At 40.7% G+C, this 24276-nt stretch overlaps 4 protein-coding genes across 4 annotated transcripts; all 4 read right to left on the minus strand.

Moving 5' to 3' along the window:
* Positions 1-3697: 3697 nt before the first annotated feature.
* LOC122030042 (scarecrow-like protein 15) lies at positions 3698-5973 on the minus strand. The gene has a single exon (XM_042589190.1). The coding sequence runs from the start codon at positions 5512-5514 to the stop codon at positions 3880-3882; it is 1635 nt and encodes a 544-aa protein (XP_042445124.1). The 5' UTR covers positions 5515-5973; the 3' UTR covers positions 3698-3879.
* A 6455-nt stretch (positions 5974-12428) lies between these two features.
* On the minus strand, positions 12429-15225 carry LOC122029498 (zinc finger protein GAI-ASSOCIATED FACTOR 1-like). The gene is made up of 4 exons (XM_042588500.1): positions 14772-15225; positions 14294-14690; positions 14009-14220; positions 12429-13515 (listed from the first exon to the last, which is right to left on the minus strand). The coding sequence occupies exons 1-4, from the start codon at positions 14908-14910 to the stop codon at positions 12704-12706; spliced, it is 1560 nt and encodes a 519-aa protein (XP_042444434.1). The 5' UTR covers positions 14911-15225; the 3' UTR covers positions 12429-12703.
* A 4056-nt stretch (positions 15226-19281) lies between these two features.
* Positions 19282-21520, minus strand: LOC122030039 (stress-associated endoplasmic reticulum protein 2-like). The gene is made up of 3 exons (XM_042589186.1): positions 21389-21520; positions 19748-19904; positions 19282-19528 (listed from the first exon to the last, which is right to left on the minus strand). Exons 1-3 carry the CDS (start codon positions 21389-21391, stop codon positions 19482-19484), a joined length of 207 nt encoding a protein of 68 aa, XP_042445120.1. The 5' UTR covers positions 21392-21520; the 3' UTR covers positions 19282-19481.
* Positions 21521-23620: 2100 nt separating this feature from the next.
* On the minus strand, positions 23621-24001 carry LOC122030427. The gene has a single exon (XM_042589628.1). The coding sequence runs from the start codon at positions 23999-24001 to the stop codon at positions 23621-23623; it is 381 nt and encodes a 126-aa protein (XP_042445562.1).
* Between the last annotated feature and the right edge of the window lie 275 nt (positions 24002-24276).

Here is a 24276-nt window from a genome sequence, read left to right on the forward strand (position 1 = left end):
GGTCGGGCACAAAGCCATCTGTATAATGGTAAGTCTAGACATATACGTCGTAGACATAATACCATTAAACAACTACTCTCAACGGGAGTTATCACTGTTGACTATGTGAAGTCAAAGGATAACCTAGCGGATTCGCTAACCAAGGGGTTAAATCGAGAGTTAGTTGCAAGCTCATCAAGAGGAATGGGTTTGATGCCGATGTCAGCGATCAGTGCAGAGGACACCCAACCTATGTTGACTGAAGATCCCAAGAACTAGGTTCAAAGGAGCAACTAATCTGCATTGACTAGACACACTATGGGGGGTAACCCAATGAAATAATGACTAGACGAGGGTAAGCCATTGGGTTTTTAATGATCAAAAAGAGTAGATGGAACTCTTGAGGGATCACCTATGTGAGAAAGAAGTGAGGCTGCTTCGAAAAGAATTGGAGGCACAATTCTTAGAGCTTCTCACAGAACCATGCGTGTTCATGGCCAAGAACGAACCCCCTCATGAGAACTGAGTTGTATCAGGGAGAGTCTTGGGTGAGATTTGTCACTGCTTACACAGACAGCAGTATAGTTCAAGGACATCGTGTCTACTATCAGCCAGTAAGCAACCGGATATTCACAAGGGAAGGTTCAAAGGGTAAAACCTACCTATCCTATACTTGACTCGACTGCTGAATGTTATCACATATCCTATCTCCATTCATGTGGGGGATTGTTGAATAAGTGTGAATGGAGAAGAGGAGGAAGAGAAGAAGCTCTATTGTGCATGGGATTTTAGTCCCACATTGGGAGTTTCTTGACATCTTTGTTGGTTTATATTGATTCACATACATCGAGGATGTCAACAAATGCATGGGGAGAGGCTCTCTCTCACGCGTGGGTGCGCAGGGGGGTGCAAATCCAGGGCCCGGATTGCACTGAATCAAGTTGACTCGTGCGCGAGCGCGACCTGCGCACACGAATGCCAGACCGATCGGGGCAAAATTTGCCCAAGCGAAACAACCAACATTTTGCCACATATATCTTTTTGCTGCTTGTGTAACGGATGCATTAAAGAAAGATTAATGCAGAATCAAAACGGCCAAGTGAAAAGCTGGCGTTGAGTAATGATCATTAATTGATCATTATTGTTGTCCTTTGGTCTTGAGCTCCTATATAAGGAGGTTGCGACCACAGGAAAAAGGTTACGCAGATAACACAGTGAAAAAGGCAGAAGCTCTCATCCTCATTCCCGTCCTCTGTCGTGCAACTCTTGCTCGCCAGACCGCCCGTGGTAGCATTTGGGTGCCACTCAGTTCGTCGTGACCACTAGTGCTTGGTGGAGTTCACGGTCGATCGTTGTATCCTGGGAAACATACGACCCAAGTAAACCTCGAAGCAAAGCCGGAGGTGGGCGAATCTGTTTCAAGGAAACTGCTACTCGTAGGCCTCGATCAGCTTGTCCGGTCGGAATTTTAGCCCGACCTTACTGTCTGACCTGGTCTCCCTTTCTGCAGACCTACTCAAATAGACCTAGTCATTCTGATCTGCAGACCTGATCTTTCTTTTCTGCAGACCTGCTCAAACAGACCTGGTCATTCTGATCTGCAGACCTGGTCTTCCTTTCTGCAGACCTGCTGCTCTGGTCTGCCGCTCTGCAGATCTGTTTGCTGCTCTGGTTTGTCGCTCTACAGATATGTTCTACTGCTCTGGTCTTCCGCACTGTAGCGCTGGTCTGCTGCTCTTCCGCTCTGCATACCTGTCCTGTCGCTCTATTCTGTTGCTCTGCAAACTTGCCTTAGTCTTCCGCTCTGGTTTGCCACCCTGCAGACCTGCTCTACCGCTCTGCAAACCTGCCCTGTCGCTCAGCTCTGTTGCGTTACGGAAACCAGCCCCTGCTGACAGCCTGAGATTATCTACTCAGGTCATTTCGACTGTAAGTTAAATTTAAATTCTGTGTAAGTTTTAAATTCAACTAAGTACTCATAAATCTCGGGCATTAGATTGTTTGTGTCTAACAGAACATTCCTCTACCTAGAGGAAGATTGCTCTACATGCTCAGTCACCCGACATATTCAGACATCAAGCGTTCTCTGACGTCTTATTATTACAGAGGTTATGAGGGTCAGTATAAAAAGGGGTCTTCTCCGTTGACCAAGTACGTACACACACACATCCATATTACTATTCTATATTTCTATTGTTAATCTTCTTCTGCATTTTCAGTCGGCTACTATATTGACTTAAATATCGGAGTACCTATACTAAAGACCCCTTTCCTGATTCTCGTTCTAACATTCCTATTAACTCTATCTGTAATATACGTATATCCACATATTCTAACTCCATATCTATAACTCCTAATTCTAAATCTTTCTTCTATTAACATTCCTATTACTTTATCAGCCCTGCATCTATTCAGCTTTTAGGGGGACTAACTTTCCTGATAGAAGCAGTATCGATCAGATTTCCCGCGAACAATATATAATTTCCCACTAACAATGTATAACTGGCATCATTTTGTTGGAGGCAGGTTCTGCTAGGGCCTTTCTAATTAATCTATAGCTTGTCAATCCTCCTACACACACCGAACAATCACATGATCAATAGTGTCCCGGCAAGGCACTATTCAGTGCTCGTGCCCACCGAATTCAATGCTTTGCGACAACTCGATCAATCACTGGCTGAGTTTGCTACTTCCAGACAAACCCATTTGCGTGCGTGCCAAATTCTGAGTAGCTACAATTAAATAAGTACCGCTTAGTACTTAGTTTGGGTCCACGTGAAAACAAAATTCTCGCTCCAATTTCTACGAGATAAATCAGAGTCAGAGACGTCTGCTAATATATATTTGAAATTTAATTTCCTGATTTTTTCTGGCAGTGGTATGAATGAATACTGATGAATTGAGTGTGCCAGTGTCATGTGTCGTGTCCTCATCATCATCATGTATGGACCTAACACTGACGAATTTGGTTTCGGCAGAAATAGTAATAATGATGGAAACACAGAATCAACTACCTTCATATTATCAAATATATCCTCGGAGGGTTGGGGCCTGGTCCCTGGTTCTCCATTTTATGCCAACACTTCAGAGCTTCATCAAATCATCAAGATCCCCTCAATCTTCTGCACCCAAAACATGTATTCTCGGCCTGTGAATCTCTCTCCCACGGTACATTTTTGGAGGTGGAAAAAAAAAAAAGGCTAATCTGGAACTGGCTGTGAGCACATTCAGTGGTTGTCACCAAGAGTACACTGTCCAAAACTGTTATTTCAGAAACTTGGGGCATTAATGTTGGCTGTAGGGGCACAGTAAAGCTCATTTTGACTAAGGGGTACACCAACCTCTTTAACACTCGCGTGGTCCTTGTCGTCTCCTATTCAATTAACCATTTAACCTAACCATCCTCTTCGTCCCAAGGCTGTATGTCTGTATCAATTGTTTTACCCAGACCCGTCTGTATTCACTTAGGGTTGTTGATACTGTAATTGGAAACGTAGGAGACTGATGTTACATATCGCGCAGTATTCTATTAGAGTGATCTTCCCTTGTTGTTGTACCCCTACATGCCTAGAAGTCGAAGCCAAACGCAAGAAACCAAAGTTGACGTAGGAAGGGAGTGTTATTTGTAGCTTAAACTGAGCAGAACTAGATTAGTTTTTTTTTCATTTTTATGAGAGATTAGAGGAGACAAAGGACTAACTTGGCCTTTCCTACGGTGTGAATTTTATGCCGAGTCAGCTGTTAAATTTAAGACAAAAAAAGGATAAATAGTCGTAATAAAAAAAAGGTAAAAAATAGGCATACAGTGAGAGCAGAAGCCAAATAAAATACAGCCACACCATAATTAATACTATCGACAAACAAAATGACTTGGCTTCGACAGCGAAGGCGGTGCCGATGTCAGCACCTCCAAGCTGACGTGGATGAGAGATCTCTGCCTCTCCAGCTCAGCACCAGCGCGCCGTCCCTCGTCCCCACGTGGTACCCGTCGACCGGTGCCCGGCGGACGAGCCACTCGGCTTGCAACTCGGCGAACTCGCTGAAGGGAACGGGAGACCAGCCGACGCCAACGAACAACTCTCGCCACGGGCCAGGCCGCCAGGTCCACTCACTCACCACGCTCGAGACGCGCGGGCGGATCACCGCCCGCTCCACCTGCCGGATCATCTCCTCCGGCGACCCTGTCGCCGCCGCGGTGGACTCCAACGACTCCAGCACCGTCGCATAGTGCTCCACCCCCACCGCCACTGTCCGCCGCAGAGATGGAGAGGGGAGAACGCCCAGGCAACTCTCCTGATCGACGAAGACCACCACCCTGGGGGACATGCGCCGCACGAACCGGAGAAGGGAGGCAGCGGAATCCGCGGAGGCGCCGCCGGCGAAACCGAGGAGGCGGAAGATTGTTGGCGTCAGAACGACTGCAGTCGGTTCCCCAGCACCTGCTAGGCTGACGCCGCTGAGGGCGAGCGTGCCCAGACCGCCGACCCTGACGAAGCTGACAGAGAGGTTGATGTTCAGGCCGCGGGCGAAGTCTCGGAGGTTGTCTGCCGCCAGGGATGTCTCGCCGGACTCCTCCGCGACGACGGCAGTGATGCGCACGGCCGGAGGGGAGGAACGAGAGGTGCGACTTCGAGCGGCGAGCTCTTGCGCGAAGGACGACCACTGTCCGCCGAGGCCGAGGTCAAAGTCGAAGACATGGATGGAGCGAGCGCCGCAGTCGAGCGCCTCGATAAGCATCTGAGTGGTCGTGAAGGTGGCGAAGTGGGGAACAGGAGAGAGGTCGGCGAAGGTCCTGTGGGCCGCGATGTGACGGACAAGCTCGGCGGCGGAGAGCGGGGGTTCGGCGGTAGAAGGGCGAAGCAGGGCGTGCAGCGCCTCCTTGAAGAGAAAGATAGATCTTTGAAGCGAGGAAACTCCGGAGGCGGGCAGATTGTGATTGAGCCGCGACAATATCACGTGTGCCGTGGCGAAATCGTTTGTTTCCAGGCAATGAGCGGCGCTGATTAGAGAGTCAAGCTGCGAACGGTCGAAGGCGGCGGCGGGCGTCAGAAAGGCGGGATCTGTGGAGGCGTAGGGATCGAAGGATAGGTCAAAAGGGGAGTCGAGGAAGTTGGCGCTGGCGTCATCGGGCAAAGGGGAAAGCTCGTATTTTTCAGGAAGGAACCAGGAGGCGGGATCCCAGTCGTCGGATGGTAGGCGCGGATGATGGGAATCGCCGCCTCCTCCGCCTCCGCAACCGCCGGTGGCCCAGGGAAGGAAGGGCAAATCTACTGAAGCAGTCACAGGGGCCGCCGTAGGAGCCGTTGCCGGGCTGGAGGTGAGGTGGGGGTCGAGGACGGAGGTGGGCTCGTAGAAGAGAGAAGGAGCGAAGTGGTTGTTGTTGTTGCTGCTGCCGTTGTTGGCAACGGCGTTGGGGGAGGTGTCGATCAGGGGCTTGGAAGGCAGAACAAATTGGTGAAGGTTGGGCGCTTGCTGCTGCTGTTGATGCTGATGCTGGTGCTGGGGGGAGTCAGTGAGGGCCTTGTGATGCTTCATCACAGAGTTTATACTAACAAAGAATGAAAGCGAAGACGAGGAGAAAGGTTGTCTCTGTTCCTCACTCTCCCTCTCTCCTCGTTGTCTCGGCCTTCTCTCGATTCCTTCTTGGAGTTTGGGAAAGAAGGAAGTAAGGAGCTTTTGAGCTATGCCGATTGGGGATATAATAAGCTAATGTAAGAGGCGATCGATCATCATGCATCCATCAAAATGACGGATCACTGGAGATGGAGTAACGGAGGTGGATGGGGCATGGGGCATGGGGCACGCACGAAGTAGGGGTTGGACAGGACGTGAGTCACAAAGGAGTTGCCTTTTTTTATCCGAGCAAGAGGCTTCATGGTGAAGCCCCTGCTGCTTTCGCGAAGCTTTGTTTCGAACGGACAAAAGCACAGGGTCGGCCTGGGGATTTGCAGCGAGCTCACTCGATGGTCCTCGGTGGTTGTCCTGTCTCTCGTCCATCTTTTTGGATTCGAACGGCCTCTGGCCATTTTAAGGGCGCAGTATGATTAGTGTTGCGGCGACATTAGATTCTAGCGACTTTGTTTTGACTTGTCAACGCAAGTCGACACTTGAAGACATAGTCCTAATTTGTTTTTCACTCAGAGGTCCACTCCGAGCATGACCAGAGAACGTCGATTTATTGCTGTTATAACGATCGAGTGATGTTCATGGAATGGCAGTTGGTAGATTACAATCAATCCATTGAGTTGTTAGACATGGTCCACAAATCTTAATTGTTACAAGACCGGAAGGGGGCGTGAGATCTCGCACTGGAAGTGTTGTATATCTTGGCTCTGTCAATGTTAAATGTACCTATATAGGTAAATAATTAAAGCTGCAGGTATATATTTAATTAATGATTCAAGATGGCCAAATAAACATGGAAAGTAAATAAGCTAATCCTTAAGTTAAAAATACTTTAATTATTTTTTCGGTAAAAAATTAACTTTGGATATGACAAACAATCTTTAATCTCTTCTCCAAATAATTATATTGTTTTTTTAACTATATATATACAATAGATACCTAAATATTTCTTTTCTTAGTCTTTGGAATAATTAGCTAGGAATTAATTAATATAATCGTTGAGGATGTTCCTTGGTGATCGATCCTTTTGCAAACTACAAATTTGGAGGTACCAAAAGTTAGCTAGGGATCCTTAAAAGGCATACTGTACTGTGCATTATTGACCAAATTAAGATGGGGTGCATTGGCTAGCCACTTGTATGCACAGTGGCGAAATAGCATGTTAAATGAGCTAGAGGAGGTGAATCAATTAATGTAGAATTCAAATCTAACTAATCAACTTATCTATCCCCATGGAATCAATCGCTTTTTGATCTATCAACACGCAAAAGCCATCTGCTGCGTGCCTTTCTTTTTGGCTGAGTGGGTGATGATGGTCACCTTTCTGTAAGACTTTGGAGGTTAGAATCTAATTGACCTCGCTTTTGTCAACCAGAAGCCACCCCTCCATACCATGTACGTCTCGGGCTCAAATTATTAAAGCTGAACAAAGATATACTTTGAATATGATCACACTGATGATGGTGGCCAGGGAGCTATTTAAAGCGGACACGATGGGAATATTTGTGCATTAGAGACACATGCTGTTTCTCAAATATTGAATAATATTGCTTCTCCCTAAGCTATAGATACGTCGAAAATTGAAGGTGTGGCTGGCTAGCTACTAGCTAGTGGAGATCAATGTCATAGAAAGTCACTTTGTTTTTGTGAACTTGAAGCTTCCAGTTTGCACTACTCAGGTGCCTCCTGTCCTCTTGATCTTAACCACTATGCTGATTCAGTAGCTAGCTAGCTAGGTTATTCCCGACGACAACTTGGATTCACTCGATCAACGAGCATCCACGATAGTATTCCATCTCACTGTTACCAATTGAAGACAAAACAATAATTGGAAGAGCAAGAGGTTGATAATAGATACATATATAATGTGGCGTGTGGGACTGAAGTAGGACACGTAAGCTAATACTACAAGGCTTTCCTCTGCATGCGCATGCAAATTATAAGGTTGCGTGAACAAGGGCCGGCCTTTATTTCTGATATCGGCGGTGCAGGGTTGGGGGAGTTGTGACAGAGGAGAGAGACCGGACGTGGGCTCCGCAGATAGGGGAACTTATTCCCTTCGCAGGCGTCTCACGCAGCCTTTGGTCAGGCGAGGGAGAGCTGCAGCGATCGGCTAGCGTGGTCTCCACGCTGACGTACACTCAGGTCACACTCCATCCCGATGCGTATGATACGATCTGATGCGTCTGGCCGTCCGCGACCCAATTCGCTGCCGTGCCCGGCAGAAGGTCCACCGGTGGGGGCGGTGGGGCATCGGCCGGAGGCGGCGCGTCAAGGGTAGCGCGCGATGGTATGATGGATCTACGTACGGTCGCGCGCGCTCATCTGTCGAAACTGATTGATCTCCTCCCGCGCAACCGCTGGCGTGTTAATTTAACTAATTAAATTTTAGTTTTTTTAAACTTATTGGCTTGGTTTCGGATCAAATGAAATTAAATATTATCTGATTATTTTTATTATTTATAATTATTTATAAAATTTATAATTTAATATTAGTAACTGCTAATTTAATAGTATATCATTTACTAGTTGCTATATATTTTATTTATGATTTTTAATAAAAAAAAATTTGATTAGATTTCAACTTAAGCTATTTCAGTTTTCATATATGTTTGGTTATTTTTAAATTTCAAAAATTAATTTCGATTTAGTAAAGGAAAATTTATTCTCAATTGAATGGAGTTTTTATGCTCAAAAAATACATGAATGCACTATAGGACTAATTCAGCCAACACGCCTTCCCTCTGGCTTAATTTCCTTGATTTTTTCCTCCCAATATGTAATGATCAATAAATGAAAAAGCAAATAATGGATTATCAAAAACCTTGTGTTCACTAATTCTCAAGGGAAGAAGAAAAAAGATGTGAAACATACAATGTGAAGATATCTTTCTAACTATATAAAGAGGTAAGCACAAGTACATTGGTTTCCTTATTCTAGTAAGCGGAGATAATTTTTCTCCACTAAGCTCTCTTTTTACTCTTTCCTTTCTTTTCCGACCACTGACCTGACTATCGGAGGGACCGTTTTGATGATCCAGCCCAAGTACTAATCTATGCTATTTCTCAGAATGATTGAATCTCAAGAGTAGTGAAGCTGATCCAGCTTGTTGGAGAGGAGCCCAAGTCGACATAAAAAGATACCATCAACTATAAAGACATCTAGAAAATCTATATAAAATTTCATTAAAAAATTGGAACATAAAACAAAATTCAGATTTTCTTAAATTATTATATCTTAGATTTTATAAATTTTTTTTATAAAGGTTTGAATTTATAAAGTATTTACAAAGTGTACCATACAAATTTAAAATTTATAAAACTAAACAAAACTGATTTATAATATTCAAATTTGAATTCATAAATTTAAAAATTAATTGGAAAATAGAATCTCATAAATTCAGACTTTACCATATAAAAATGGAATGAAAAATCGGTTAAATTGAATTAACTGAAGTAATCAAATTTAACAATTTGGTTCAGTTGATTTAGAAGTTTATCTTAAGAAGATATTAATTAATTCGATTTAATTGGTTAGGTTTTAATTTTAAAAGTCTAAATTTGATTAACCGATTAAATCAAACATATCAGTTAAATGCTATGTTATTTGTAGTCGATTAGTGAATTCTACTATTTGAAATTTTGATTATTTTGATTTTTAACTTAATTACCTGAATTTTTATGGGTTCAATTTATTCAATTTTTTAGAGAAATTCGGTTGATACAATTTGTAAAAAAAAATCGATTTATTTGATTCGGTCTAGTTAATTATTAAATGATATTGCTCAGTAACTTAAAACTAGCCCAAAAACTTTTTTATATTTGAACAAATATACATTGTTTCACTGCATTGATTGAAACCTAGCCTAAAATACACAGGACTTAAATCATTGAAAACCAATGCTATAGATATGACGATAAACCTAAGCTTGTGGCTCCGATTCCACTTGATAGATTCATGAAATTATTCTAGGTTCACACAACCAAATAAACAAAAAATAATCATACTGAATTTTATTATAACCCATGCTCAAAACATAAAAAGGTTCTGTTGTAGTTTCTTGTGAATCTTGGTGTAGTCATTGGGTCTATTGCGTATTTCATGGATTCTTTAGGAGGCCCAATAGGATATCTTCTAATTTTGTGGCTTTTATCAGATTGTGAGTAGGAGTTTATAAAAGTTCGGTTAAATTAAATTAACTGATTCGATGGATGAGTTTAAAAGTTTGATTCCATTAATTCAAATTTTTATTTAATTTAATAAAATATTAATTAATTCAATTTAATCAGTTCGGTCATAATTTTAAAAATCTATATTCTATTAAAAATATCAATCGACTGCTATGTTATTTGCGGTTGATTATTGATTGTTGATTATTGATTGCTAGATTCAACTATCTAAAAATTTGATTATTTTAATTTTTTATCAAATTAATTGATTTTTTACCGATTTGGTTTATTCAATTTTGGTAAAGAAGTTCAGTTAGTAGAGTTTGTTAAAAAAGTTCAATTTGTTTGATTTCAAGTTCGATTTAAACCGTTCAATTGGTTAGGTTATTAATAAATTGCTCAGCTAAGTGTGGAAATAGAAATTTGAGGAAAAAATAATATAGTGAACACATTTACAATTAATTTGATCTATTATATTAACCAATTGATGAACTTATAAACAAATGAAATGAATGAACATCTGAATTAATTAAATAATTTTTTTTGTTTAAGTTTTTTTGGATCTGGTAATAATTCAAATATCAACAACATCATCGGGAGTCACCAAATAAATTTTAAAATTATTTTTAAGATAAATCTAATATTTAATAACTTGTCAAAAATATCTTCTATATTATAATTAATATCAAAATATTTTTAACATTGACTTATTATTCCAATAATGTAGACAGACAGTGTGATTCTTCATTTCAAGGATTACTATCACATTTATTATATTGTATCTCAAGCCCCACTTATCTTTTAATTATGCCTGATTTAACATCGACATTTTGACAGCCGTCACTACCCTGTTGAGCTAAAATTAAGATTACTGAATGGATGCCTAAGATGCTACCAAATTAAATGACACTTATAGGAAACAGATAGAAAATAGAGAAAATATGACGAAGATATGTCACAAATGACAGGCTACAATTGCAGAACAAAGTCAAAACTAACACATAAGATTGTTCATACAGCCATAGGATTTGTAATTTAATCTCAACTGTTAATTAACAAGCAAACAGTTGGCATTGAATTACTATAATTCTTTAACTGTGCAGGCCTGGTAATTTTTTATTTTTCATCATTTCCACTATTCAAAGTCGCAATTACGTCCCCTCTGCATCAGCCTGAGCTAGCTAGAATCGGCACAGTAATATAAATTAAAAATGAGAAAAAAAAACTAGAGAAAAGTAAGAGATTTTTTTTAATTGATATGATATATCTAATTTATATTTATTAATCATGACAATACTAATTGTTTTGGTTCTATACAATGATTTATCGATTTATTAAAAAAATTTACCTATTAATTTATTAAATTTGAGAGTATTTAAAACTATAAAAAATGAGTAGACATTCGCTGCACCGCGCATACTTCCTTATTCAACGTGACTAGAAGTGAGCGAGTGGAACAAGCAATTAACAAACGTAGGGATTGAGACACAATAAATGGCCCCGGGCCAGACGACCATAAATATTATTCTAAACTGTGCAAGACGACAACGAGGTCAGTTCTACACGACATCATGAGACGCTAATTACCTCGGGACCGCGACTGAAACTCAGAGAGAAAAGTCAATATATATCAGCTAACTTTTGACTTGGATTAACTTCGAGTAGATTTTGATAAATAAAGCGGCTTTCCTACCGATTCAAATGTCGCTTCTGCCATTTATGTCGATTAGTTCGTCGCGCAAGTTTCTCATGTTCAGTGTGATGTCCACAAGGTGCTACGGAGTCATGGTATCTAGTCGGTTTCTACCTCAGACTGAAAATCCTCACAGAGAGGCAATTGATGATCAATTTCTACTATTCTGTACTGTGGCATGGACTTTTGGACTTGTAGATAATGCCATCGGTTGAAATGTAGCGGATCCAGAGAGAAGAATAGTTGCTATCATAGCCAAATTGGTCGGACTAGTTCCTTCAAGAGTTTGTGGTTTGCTTGCTGCGATCAAATTTGGACTGAGATGTTAACCACACTACTTTCATTCTTCTGCTGGTGTTGTTTCAATTTCATTAGTAGCTGCTGGATGCTTGACAGAATGGCATTTGACAGACACTTGTTGACAGACTCGCGCAGGCTACCAAGCCTGAAGTAAAGAAATTCCAAGGGGTTATGGCATCGAGTCAGCTGTCACCTAAAACCAAGAAAGTGCACAGAGCGGCTGCCACTTTAGGCAAAGAAGAGGATCAATTTTTGTTCTTTTATAGGTTTCTGCACTTGTAGAATTAGTCAGTGTTCCTTAGGTAATTTTGTGGTTAATCTTGCTGGAATTAAATTTGGATTGAAATAACACCTGCATTACTTCCATCTGTCTGTTAGTGTTATTTTCAAATTAAAAGCTGCTAGATGCTTGAAAGAATAGGCTGTGTCATCATGACCTTTGGAAATTAAGGGGATTGTTCATTAATTATTGTTTTGTTGAGACACAGCAGAATAAGTGTGCTAATGATGTGGATAGATGGACTTGGAGGACTTGGAATTGAAGAGTGTTTGTGTGTTTGGTTGATTGAGAAGGAGATCATTGGTAATTCTTGTTCTGTTAGAAAATGCAGCTCCAAGAACTTTCTTGCTTTCAGAAAAAGAAAATGCATGCAAGGTGATCATTTGGGTACTAATTAATTACTTGAAACTCATTATCAAAGAACCATGAACAATATGTACGTCTGTGTCTTCCCCGTAACATCAGATGTTTTTCCACTTTGACAAAACAAACAAGAAATCGAAGAAGCAAGGAGGAAAAAACAGAAGAGACCTGGAAATATATGAATAGCTCAGCTCCTGCCTATTTTCTAATTGACCAAAGAACACTAGAACATTGTTTCTACAGCTAAACATAACGAAGGGAAAACTGAGACATGCCTTCCTCTTCTTCTTTTTTCTACGGATTTGCTGGACTTGTAGATTTCGGCACAACTTTTCGTCCTCCGGCGACAGCTGCTCCTGGTCCGATATCGAGACGGCTTCCACCAATTGACGAAGACAATAACGCCGATAGTTCTCCATTCGGACCGCCACCAACCGGCCCCATTCCAAGTCCGAGGAAATCCAGTGTGGCCGGCTTGGCCCCGTACAGAGGGGAAGAGCCCATCATCAAGTCCTCTTCGTAAGGGAGTCCGAGGCCGAGCCCGGAAGACAGCATAGGCACCGGCTCTGGCTGAAGCAGTTGCTGCCGCTGGTGCCCCCACTGCAGAGTGCTGTCACGGACGATACTGATCTCCTGCTGCCCCGAGGGAGCGTCGAGGCCGAACCCTCTGAGAAAGGATGAACCGGTCGCCACAGCGCCCATCTGAGCTGCCTTCTGCAGCAATGCCGTAGCGGACATGTGCGAGGAGGCCGGCGATGGGGCGAACGGATGCCGGTCGTGCGATCGACCGTGCGGCGGGAACAAAGAGGAGGGAAGCCCTCCGTTTGTGGCCAGACAAAGGGAGGGCGGTTCCCCGAGTGGGCGGTCGGAGTGACCGGCCATGGCGCCCATCAGGTCCGAGAAGGTGGCGCTGCAGTGAGATGCGGTGGTGGCTCCGGACACCGAGGCGAAGAGGTTCGCGAACATGCTGGTGTTGTTGCTGCTGCTGCCGCCACTGTTGCTGCTGGTGGTGGCAGAGGAGGAGGAAGCGGCCGCGACGCTGGTGTTCGCCAGCGTCGACGAAGGTGGTGGCACGTATTGCAGAAGCCCGGTCGACTTCTCTGGATCTGCAAAGAGATTACGATCGCGTTCAAAAAGGTGTGGTCCTTTTTCTTGCACTATTAGTTTCCCTAACAAGTGAAAGCAAAAGAAAGAAAGGTAAAGAAGCAAGATAATGATGCCATGAAGATGAGTAGATTCCCTGTTTACTTTCCATTCGATCCAGTTGCTTTAGCTGAGCGACTGGGATCGCAGCTTCTGAGTAGTGACAATTTCGAAAGAAACGAAACAAGAACTTCTTTGCTCGGCCAACATCACAGAAATTTCATCTTCCAATCCATTTGGATCCGCGAAAAGGGCAACTCGGACAGCATAAAAAACGAAAAACACAATCGCCATCTTCTAATCCCAGCAAAGTTGCGTTTTTTTTTATTGTATCAGAAGCTTCAGATCCGACAAAAACTCTTTGCAAAGTTCTTTCTCTTTCCATAAACTAATATGCAGTCATAACGAGGATTCAAGGATGAAAAAAAGAAAAAGGAAAGAAACGACAAAACCGACCTTGCCGATCCAGCGGCGATGCAGTCTCGACTGCTGCCGCAGAAGCTGTCTCCAGAGCTGCCGCCACCGCCACTTTTGCTTTTATAGATTCCGTCACCTTTCCATCATCTACATCAGGATTCGCATTCATCGTCAGAGTAGCTGTTCCTGTTTTAGCTCTTTCCTCAGCTAGAGCGTCGCAAAAGGCTCTGTGGGTTATGAAGCTATCTCTCCTACACAACCAGAGACAAATGAGATATCTAAATGAAAATCACACAACACCTATGCAAGGATTCATGAGGTTACCGTGAGAAGATGGTGCCGCAGTCGCAGCGGTATTCGCGTGTGCCGCAGACCTTGGAGTGGGCCTTCCAGTCCGACTGCACGGCATACTTCTTAGAGCACTTATCGCACTTCCACTTCTTCTCACCATGCTTCCGGCAAAAGTGCTTCTTGATGCCGGTGAGATCGCCGAGCGCCCTCGACGGATCGTGGTGAATGCAGCTCGGTTCCGGGCAGACATAAACCCTCTTCCGCACTTCCTTCCCCGTCCTCTGCCGCAGTTTCCATGGTAAATTATGCCCTCTCCGGTGCAGTTGGAGGTTTTGATCCCGCTGGAATCCCTTGTTGCAAATCTCACACACAAATCGATTTGTCGCCAGCAGTGTCTTCGGGGAGAGCGCGATCACCTCCGCCTCCGGATCTATTCACCACACAAACCCATTCGAATTTCACAAGAATCAAACACTTAACATCACAATCGAACAACTCCAACACCACATACCTGGTGTTCCGGGTAGGTTTCTCTTCTTCTTAACCGGAATCTGCGGAGGCTGCCCCGTTGACGGCGGCGCATCGACGCTAGCTCCACCGGAACCGGAATTAGAGATGGTCCTGACGGAGGTATTCTCATACTCCATCATCTAAGCCACTCTCTCTCCAGAACAAAAGGGAAGCTTTTCCCAGCTACCAGTCGTCCGTAACCCTGTTAGCCCCAAAATACGCAAGAAGGAACAGAGCTCCCAACAACCTTTCCACCGACGACAAAGAGGCCAACTGTTGAAAGTAAAAGGCAGATTTCTGTTCCCTTCTCCGCTCTCCCACGCTGCCAACAGAACCCGATCGCCGCCAGGAGACGAGCAACGGAGACGAAGCAAGATGGCGAGCGGCGCTGTCTCCTCGGGCGGCGCGAGAACTTCCCTTGGCTAGGAAACAAAGCGGAAGACCAAAAAAATGGCGAAGCGAGTCTAATAAAGCGGCGGAATTAACTCGGGTTAAGGAGACCCTGAGTTTCAGCGCGGTCGCATCGAGGCCGTCCACGTCGAAAACCAGGACACGTGTTGAGATTTCAGATCTACACGCTGGGCGCTGCCCCTCAGCAGCATCCTCCGTTCCTTCTGTCATGTAGCGTGGGTTCCTGTAGCTGAGAATGAAAAAGGCATCTCTCGGTCCACATCAACCAGACTCCCAGGCCCAGGCCAAGCTTTGGCTTTAGAAAATGTCTCTCTGATAACAGAAAATTTACACATTTAATTGCGTGTTTAATTTTGAAGATTTGCAGGCAAAATTCTTCTTACCTGACGCAACCGCAGTAATTCACAAAAAGACGTCCACGGAAAATGCAGCGATAAAGAAGAAGATCAGCTGCTGCTGCAGCAGCGACGATACGATCCTGGAATACTGCCAAAAAAGCCGGCAGGCTTCCTTTTCGCTGCCTCTCTCATCATCATCACCCTCATTGACTATTGCCTTGTCTCTACCTCCGTCCCATCAAAACTCCGGAATTTTTTTAATGCGAGAGATCCCTTCCCCAGCAATCTATCCCCTAATTTATTTGGTTATCCCCTTCTCGTGCTTGCGCTCATGACTTGCTTGTATCCTATTTAATACGTAACGGGTTCTTGAATTGCACACAACAGTCAGCTCAGAGTTCAAAGTTCCACAATCATTATCGAAATGAGGCTCTCCGATGGTCCAATTACAATCCCTGCATGCCTCCTCCCTTTTCGAACCCTTTATGCAGCTACGTTTATTGAAAAAGGTTCGGCAACTCCATTGATACAGTGGAGAGGGATTGTGCTGATTTATTTATTTATTTTTCTCTTTAAAGTGGAGAGCTGTTGATTGACATCTCTTTTTGGGATGATGAACGGATTTGAGATCATCCTGCTGGGTGTACTTTTGGTCTTGTGATCCACTTGCAATGATGCGTGTCTGATGTGGGGGAATCGATGTATACGTTGCCGTCACAGCTTATGAAGAGATGTTGGGGTCAATGACAGCTCTCGTTCACTTCAGATTCCACGCCATCCCGTAAGGCGGTAGAATTATTGGAGGAGGCATTCATGGTCCCTTTAATTATCACTGCTCGAGAAAATCTAAAGTAGATTTCCAAGGGGGAAAAAAAAAAGTACAGCAATGGAATTTATTGAAACCATCCAACTCGTCCATTTAATTCCCTAGCTACCAAACGTTCTCTTCTTTTCTTAAATTTTATTTTTGATTTTTATCTTATCCATTTAATTCATTGCTCAAGTGTGGGAATTGATTTGGATGCCAGTCATGATAGCCTTTGTGACCCAAATCTATAATTAGGAGTTCTAGGATGGATCATGTAGTTCCAGCCGCTGCATGTGCACCCTCCTTTTTCACCACCATCTCCATATCCGCCGTGATCCGCCGCAAGCTTCACCACCGCAATACGATGCTGAGAGTCAGCCCTCTCTGTTTCTCCATCGCTGCTCTGCTATCCGCTGTGGTCGTCATCGGCGGAGGCCTCCGGCTCCTCGCGGCACGTCCACTGGTCGGCCGGGCCCGCACGTCCGCTGTAGAAGAAAACCATGGACGAGCGAATGGTAGAAGATTGCTACGTCGTTTCAGTCAGGGAGCACAAACTCCATTGACACGGGAAGAGAGTCCCATGTCTTCGTGCCATGAGCAATCAATTATTGGTGCGGCACTTTGTTCCCTGTTTCAACAAAGACCTGCATTGCTATTGGCAAACTGCTACTCAGCTTTTGGTTCTTAAATAAAAGCGTTTACTTTTGATATAGAATTAGCCGATCTTATCCACGATATTTTTTTTTCAGAGAATAAAAAAGCTCAACGTGTTTCATTATCTATTTTATTTTTTTTGTAAAGGATTAATTCCAAAAAAAAGGAGTCTAAATTTTCTAAATAATACAATTTTTAATAATTTTCGTTCGGAACTTTGGGGTCTATTGGATTTTACACTCATTATTATTATTTTTTTCATTTAATTGTTATTTAAAGTATTTAATCTTTCTAAATTTTAGGAAGATATATATAAAGATGACACGAAGACGATTATTGCACTATCATACTTATTTACAATTGAGTCATTATTTTGCACAATTAATTAGGTTGTGTGAGATTAACTTGAGGTACAATGTATAGAACTCGTTAGTGAGTATTTATATTAATTATCCTCTTTAAAAATTTTAACTTAATTTTAGATAAACATCAGCTATCTCAATATAAAGTATATGCTCTAAGAAAATGTTTCATGTAAAGTCGCCCAATTTCATACAATGGCACTCCAAACAGCATGATCCTTACGTTCTGATAATAATGACCAAGCAATTAAGAGGGAAAAACACCTCTCTCATATTATAATTTTCATCATCCTAATTGTAAGTTTACATGACAACTTAGATTTAGTGATCACGTGATCAATAAATTGCACATGTTGTTCCATGGAAGATAAACTCAATTGCTATTGTTGTAACTGACAAAAAAAAAAAGAAATAAACACCTCTAGGGTGATACAAGTTCCGTTAATGACCAAATTTAAAAATATGATTCATTTATTTTAAAAATTCAATTTTTTTTTAAAAAATATGAGTTATTTTGAATAATTCAATTAAATTGAATAAACCGAATAACTCACAACTTAAATCCCTAAATCATAAAACTCTAATCCCATAATTCCAAGAATAGAAAATTAAAAATTGATATAAATGTATTATTATTGAAATGTTTAATTAATTAGTCAAAACCGAATTAATTAATATTTTATCAGTTTAATTTGTGTGACTTTTATTAAAAAATTTGATCAGTTCAAAAAATATTTGATGGATTCAATTTTTGATAATTAAATTGATTCGGTCAATTTTGAACTAATTGCTCAACTGTCAGAAGTAAAAAATTTAACATTAGGAAAAAAATAAATATTATAATTTACTTACAAAGGTATAATCAGAATGATTTTTTTTTTAAACAAGAAAGATGAAATAGCAGGAACAAACAATTCAAGCTAAAAGGTTGCTTCTAGGTCCATTTTTTTCTTCATTACAACTTAAAAAGTTGTGAGTACAATTTCCTTGTACTTTAGGACCCTATAGTAGCAACAAAGAAAATATTAAACTATTTGCAAGAGTGGAAACTACAACGGTTAAGAAATTATAACCTTCCAAATAGGAACTTACCAATTCATGAGTATATCATGAAATTACAAAAGCTATATCTATAAACCAATCTCCTAAAGCAAAATAAATACAAGGACAGAGCAACAGATCGAACCAACCTATAAAAGTGAAACGGAATTTGCCTAACTAATTATCCATAATATCAAATAGATAATTTTCTTCTTTGGTAAGTTTACCAATGACAATCGTCATAACGATCTATTATTTTTTCATGATTGTTATGTATTGGGCTTATGACCATCTATTATTTTTTCATGATTGTTATGTATTGGGCTTATGACCATGGACAAACAATTCAACTTAAATCTTCATAGAGGCCCTACCATGAGGCGGCTAGTGAAGATGAATGGACTAGACAGCCAGTATTTGCAATCTCTACTAGTTGAGTTGCAAGGCAAGGACACAAGAAGGAATTGATGTGAGTGGACTCAGCAATAGGGCCAAATGGCCCTGATATTGAGAGACGTCAAGGATCTCGTTGAGGAAGAAGATGGAATTGCAGAGGAGGCAGACAAACCGAGAGAATTATACTAGTCTTATGTTTTTATTCTGTCCCTCACTCCTGTCCATGTAAGAAGAAAAAGACAATTAAATCCACAAATTTATTCATAGATTTCCTTCCAGAAGTGATAGGACGTTGCAACAAGTGTTATGCTTTCCAGAGACCGCGAGAAATATTTATGCAAACCGCGGCAAGTTGCTATGCAAGGACAACAGCACCCTTGATAGCCCAACTATTATTTTTTCATGAATCGGATATTCTAGAAATTTTAGTGAATTCTCTGGTAAAGGTGCATCATGAAAGATAAGAATTTTAGCATCACGTAAATGTATTTCACAGTCGTATAATATGAAAATGAAACTGGCAAGTAGATGTTTAGATGAAGCAACGTTAGCATCCAAATCTGTAATTGTCAAAAATAAATCATGATATCAACCACTAGTTCATATCCATAGTACAGAGTCACTCTTTGAACCATCTGGCTTGTAGTTTTCATTGGAAAATAATAGTTCCCTAACACTTGATTGACTTTACGCCCTCAGCTTCATGCCATTCCGCCACTTGTGGCTGTTCTAATTATCTGAAACAAAGCTGCCAAACCAATTGGGGAACCAGTATGTTAGCATGCCTATATTGACAGTTAATTAGTTAAAGAAGCATTCCAGGCACTACAACTCAATTGGATCTACAGAGAATTCTTGATGACCAGTAGCTATGGGGTGAACAGGTAATAACAACGACAATAATACCTTGCTTGGGAAGTAAATGAGAACCAAAGAAACAAAAATAGATAAGGTTAGCAAGGCATACATGATCCGATGACTACGAAGACGAAGAACCCAAGCATAACAGGGCCAACAGGATAGTCATTTCCTCTCTTCACTATTGTCTCTGGCACTGATCCCCTCTTAGATACATTCTTCTGGAACTTCTGTATTTTGTGGTCTGCGTATCGCCTTGAAGTGGTCTGCAAAAGTAATCAATTGTATAAGTATTATATATGTGATTGTAAGTGCTACACTGCATAATTCCTAATGAACAATGAAACTAAACCACCAAATTAAGAATATGTTACTTGGGATGAAAATTCTGAGACCACTTGCCACCGGTTATCGTACAAACCAAAATTTTGTTTATAATTTAAGACTTCAATAAGGGGTCCCTCACACCTGAATTTTGCATGAACTAGAGTTTTGAGGTCTTTCAACTACACTAGTAATCCACTATAGGTGTAGCATCAAGTCATCAACATAGGGAGCTAATACTCAATCTCCATCCTCAATCTCCATCAATGACTTCATTTAAAGACTCTTCAACAGCCACTATAGGGTTTTTCCATTTTTCATGTAGACTTGTCTATTTTCCTTCAAAAGGATATGCGTGCCTTCACTTTATCTTCATATTTCACGTGCTTTGTTTTTATCTTCAATAATATCCAAGGCATCATGAAGTTCTTAGTGATCCCATTAAATAAACTTGCAGCATGTTTTTTGTTTTTGGAAAAAAAACTAGATATTATTCCTTCCCACCTAACATATTCAATAAGTAATCCCTCATACCTTAATTTTACATAACGTGACCTTACAAAATGCAGATTTGCAAATAAACCTGCAGGTGAAAAACAATACAATAGGCCACAAATTGAGTTGCAAATCAGGTTGCAATATGAGAGTTGACTGCTGAATGAAAGATAGATTGAATATCTTCCAACTTAAGATGATCATTTATACACTCAGAACTCGTTGTTACATAACTTGGAATTTTGATTCCATAAGTTGACAATGAATGTTGGTGTTTTCCACCGGCATGTTGATTTTTAAATCAATTTGCAGGATCAAATCTCAAATCTTATGCAAAATTAAGGCATGATGAACTCTTTAATGGTCATCCTAGTTTGAAAGGAGCTTAAATATTTAATTTTTGTTTAGAAATTATGCTGTAAGATAAATTGCAAATTAGCTTGCATTTTGAAGCATTCTCGAAATATTATATTTACAACCCACTTATGGAATATTCATCAAAAAAAAAATCAATTTGAAGCAATTATTTGTTTCAATTCATTGTGGTGAACCACGAATCTTACTATCATCTACATTACAGCCACAACAACCATCACAGATTTCAAAATAACATAAATGGGGGCCTAAAGGCCTTCTTAATGATCCAAACAAGAAAAGACATAGAAGGATCTAAAAAAAATGTAAATGAAAGGTGAATTACAAACCTAAGATATCCTAACTCAAAGCTATAATGCAACTTCCATGAAAATCGAGATTGAAATTAAAACCGAAAAGATAGATACAAAATTGCAAGATCTCTCTCATCAACGCGATATGCATACCAATAGCTCTTTTTTTTTTTTTTTTTTTTACAGATCTACGCAAATTGGGGAAAACACTACTACAGATTTCGTCGAAAGAGAAGGAAGATAAACAGAAAGCGGCCCCTTACCATCTTATCGCTTCGGAGAAGTACGAATCGGCGAAAGGCGAACCTTGCGACGACTCCGAGGCGGAAGGCGGATTGCAACTCTGCCCAGGGATGAGATCATATATATATACACGATGTAGGCCGGTCTATTCCAGAAGCATCTGCAATAAATAAAATTAGAAACGTCTGAAAATAGATTTAAAAATCATTACATTCTTGCCACGGAATCTTTATATACGTGAAGGTATTAAAAACAAATACAATAAAATGTAAAATTATAAATTGGTTTTTAATGTCTCCTTAATATATACATTTTTTTTAAAAGATGGAAGTTGGATTAATATTGTCAATATATTAATTTGAACTTTAATATATGTTATATCTTCGAATAATATGTCAAGTATTTATTATATTATCATTTCTTTTTATTAACATATATTCATATTTATTTTAACATTAATATTGATTATTCATACGTGTCATTATCTATTTATTCATCTTTATTCTTTATTTTTAAAATTTAATTTTTTATATTTTGAATTTTTTTTATATAAAATCAGTTCATTGAACATTATTAACGTGTAGATATTATAACACCCATCTATCTTAATTTATAATACTATTTGAGTGTTATAGTTTAAAAATTTTACACATAAATTATAATTAATAAAATATCCTCCAAAATTCCATCTATTAATTTAGAGTAATGTTCGAATCAAAAGAAATTATTTTTCTTCAAAAATACTCTTTGTCGTTAGTCTTCATCAATTAATTTTTATTATATGATGATTTTTTTTATATATATTTATCCTGTTTAAAATCGATGGAGATGAAGTGGTGGATATACGTGTCTCTAGTGTTGACTCCTTATAGTCCCAAAATTGACTATGAAGCACTCTTATGTGTCAAAAAAGCTTTAATGACTGGGCCAGGGAAGGGATCTTCGACGTTGATCCTCCGATGCTCAAGTCAATGATTAGTAGAAGATGAGGAACCGTAGCAAGAACAATGGATGCATAAAACTATGTAGCTTCACATCGTGTGAGCCTACATACACCTGTATATGAAGACCCGTCTATGCAAAAATCTTAAAGTGTTTCCAAAAAAGAATATACCATAAAAATATTCTGACATTTTTCCTAAAATGGACCGGTACTCTCTGTGTATGGTAGGGATAAAACTTTTAATGTACATTTTACATGTAGAATATTTTATGTCTTTCGTGACACAAGATGTCAACAGGAATACGAGGTCGTTGAGTTAAGGGGCCCACAGTATTCTTACATGGTAAGCCGACCGAGCTCCTTCTGTGACCCAATTTGCAATAACTCCAACCAATTGGACTTATAAAGTATTGTTAGGAACTTGTCCCTTGCTCAACCTATCAGTTTTAGCCAAAGAGTTTGGTCTGACCGGTCATTCGTTTTGTTCGATCGGACTGTAGTTCTAATCGATCGGGTGACTCAACCAAACTAATAATCATTCTGTCTTCAAATGACAAAGAAGTCCTGGCACTGGAGTATACTGACTCGTCTTTATTTCTCAATGCTACATAATTCGACATCCAATCGGCTCATTGGTTAAGTCAGATAATCCTCTTGGCTAATCGATTGACTACTTTATCTTCAAAGGTTGACTCTTCTTTAACTTTGACCACTATGTTAGTTGATTTCTTGGAGACTTGGGGCCCACCTCAATCGTGGTATGATATGTATTTGTGAAATCTTGCTTCTTGTCTCCCTTGATAAAATTTTTAGATCCGCACCTATTTAAATAATATGTGGAAAACTTCTATCGGACAAATCAATCACCGTCGGCTCTAAGAGTTGCATACATAGATTATTAAAAAAAAACCTATATTAGATAGAATATTTCACATCGTATTTACTTTAAAAAATAGTTGAATGCTTGTTTTGGACGATCAAGCATTCCGTGTAGTAACTTCGACCAACTCTTACAGCAATTCGACGTATTTAATCGACAGTGTAGTAACTTATTCATTCCGTGCAAGTTTGGATAACAAAAAGTTCTTTTCATTTCGCAATTTAAGAGATGGAATACCCAAACTGCTTTGATCATGATAGGTACGTAGGGATATATAGGATACACAATCTCCTGGTAATATAATAACTAGTATGAACATCGCACTCATTTGCTACGATAGTATGAACATCGCACTCATTCATTGCTCCGATCCTCTTACATAACTAAACTGGAAGATAAATGAAGAGTTGGGAGATGAGAGTTGAATGATTACAAGTGCAGCGTGGTGTCAACGTCCTGTTCGGTGCAAGTAACTGGGTGCCGTGAAGTGGCCTGGCTGGGCCACAAGTTTATTGACAGTGAGGTCTGCAGAGCCTGCAAGTCTGTGCGATCACCGCGGTTATCGAGCCAACAGGTTGGAGTTCCACGGAGAGGCATTGATGGACGAACCAGCTCAGCATGGTTAAACCACATGGGCTGGACACACTGATCAGCATCTGGGCTCGACCTTTCGCCCTGAGACCGTGCTCTCAGCTGCTCTCTTTCTTCTCTCATCGCTTTGACTCTCTGCAGCTGTCTGAACCTCTCCTGCAACAGAACGATGGACGATTGCGCCACAGTCTGGCGGTGGTGGTTGTTTTCCCTCCCCATGGTCTTAGTATTCAGTGTCCACAACAAAATTGGAGCAGGTTTATGGGATGGTAACACTCGGTGTTATTTATATAGCAGGTGGAAGTTGTCCTTTTCCACTTATTCCATCTGATCTCGTGCTCTCTTATTGATCTTGAATGACGCGCAGAGAATCCATGGGAGGGATGCAAAGTCCAAGAAGGAAACGGCTCGGGCGCTATTGAAGGAGTTAGTGTGGTGTGGTGGAGGGGAGCAGCAGCAAAGCCACTTTTCCAAGGGAGATAAAAGAATGGGAG

This window comes from Zingiber officinale, chromosome 10B, assembly GCF_018446385.1.
Source record: "Zingiber officinale cultivar Zhangliang chromosome 10B, Zo_v1.1, whole genome shotgun sequence".
NCBI lineage: Eukaryota > Viridiplantae > Streptophyta > Magnoliopsida > Zingiberales > Zingiberaceae > Zingiber > Zingiber officinale.

What these genes read in the sequence shown, in the direction of transcription:
- LOC122030042 (XM_042589190.1), bottom strand. Translation starts at nt 5,514, where the DNA reads ATGAAGCATCACAAGGCCCTCACTGACTCCCCCCAGCACCAGCATCAG.
- LOC122029498 (XM_042588500.1), bottom strand. Translation starts at nt 14,910, where the DNA reads ATGATGGAGTATGAGAATACCTCCGTCAGGACCATCTCTAATTCCGGT. An exon ending in TGCGGCACCATCTTCTCACG is followed by an intron (nt 14,221 to 14,293) that starts GTAACCTCATGA and finishes CTGGTTGTGTAG; the next exon opens with GAGAGATAGCTTCATAACCC. An exon ending in ATCGCCGCTGGATCGGCAAG is followed by an intron (nt 13,516 to 14,008) that starts GTCGGTTTTGTC and finishes ATCTCTTTGCAG; the next exon opens with ATCCAGAGAAGTCGACCGGG.
- LOC122030039 (XM_042589186.1), bottom strand. An exon ending in CTTCGTAGTCATCGGATCAT is followed by an intron (nt 19,529 to 19,747) that starts GTATGCCTTGCT and finishes TTGGTTTGGCAG; the next exon opens with CTTTGTTTCAGATAATTAGA.
- LOC122030427 (XM_042589628.1), bottom strand. Translation starts at nt 24,001, where the DNA reads ATGGGGAGGGAAAACAACCACCACCGCCAGACTGTGGCGCAATCGTCC.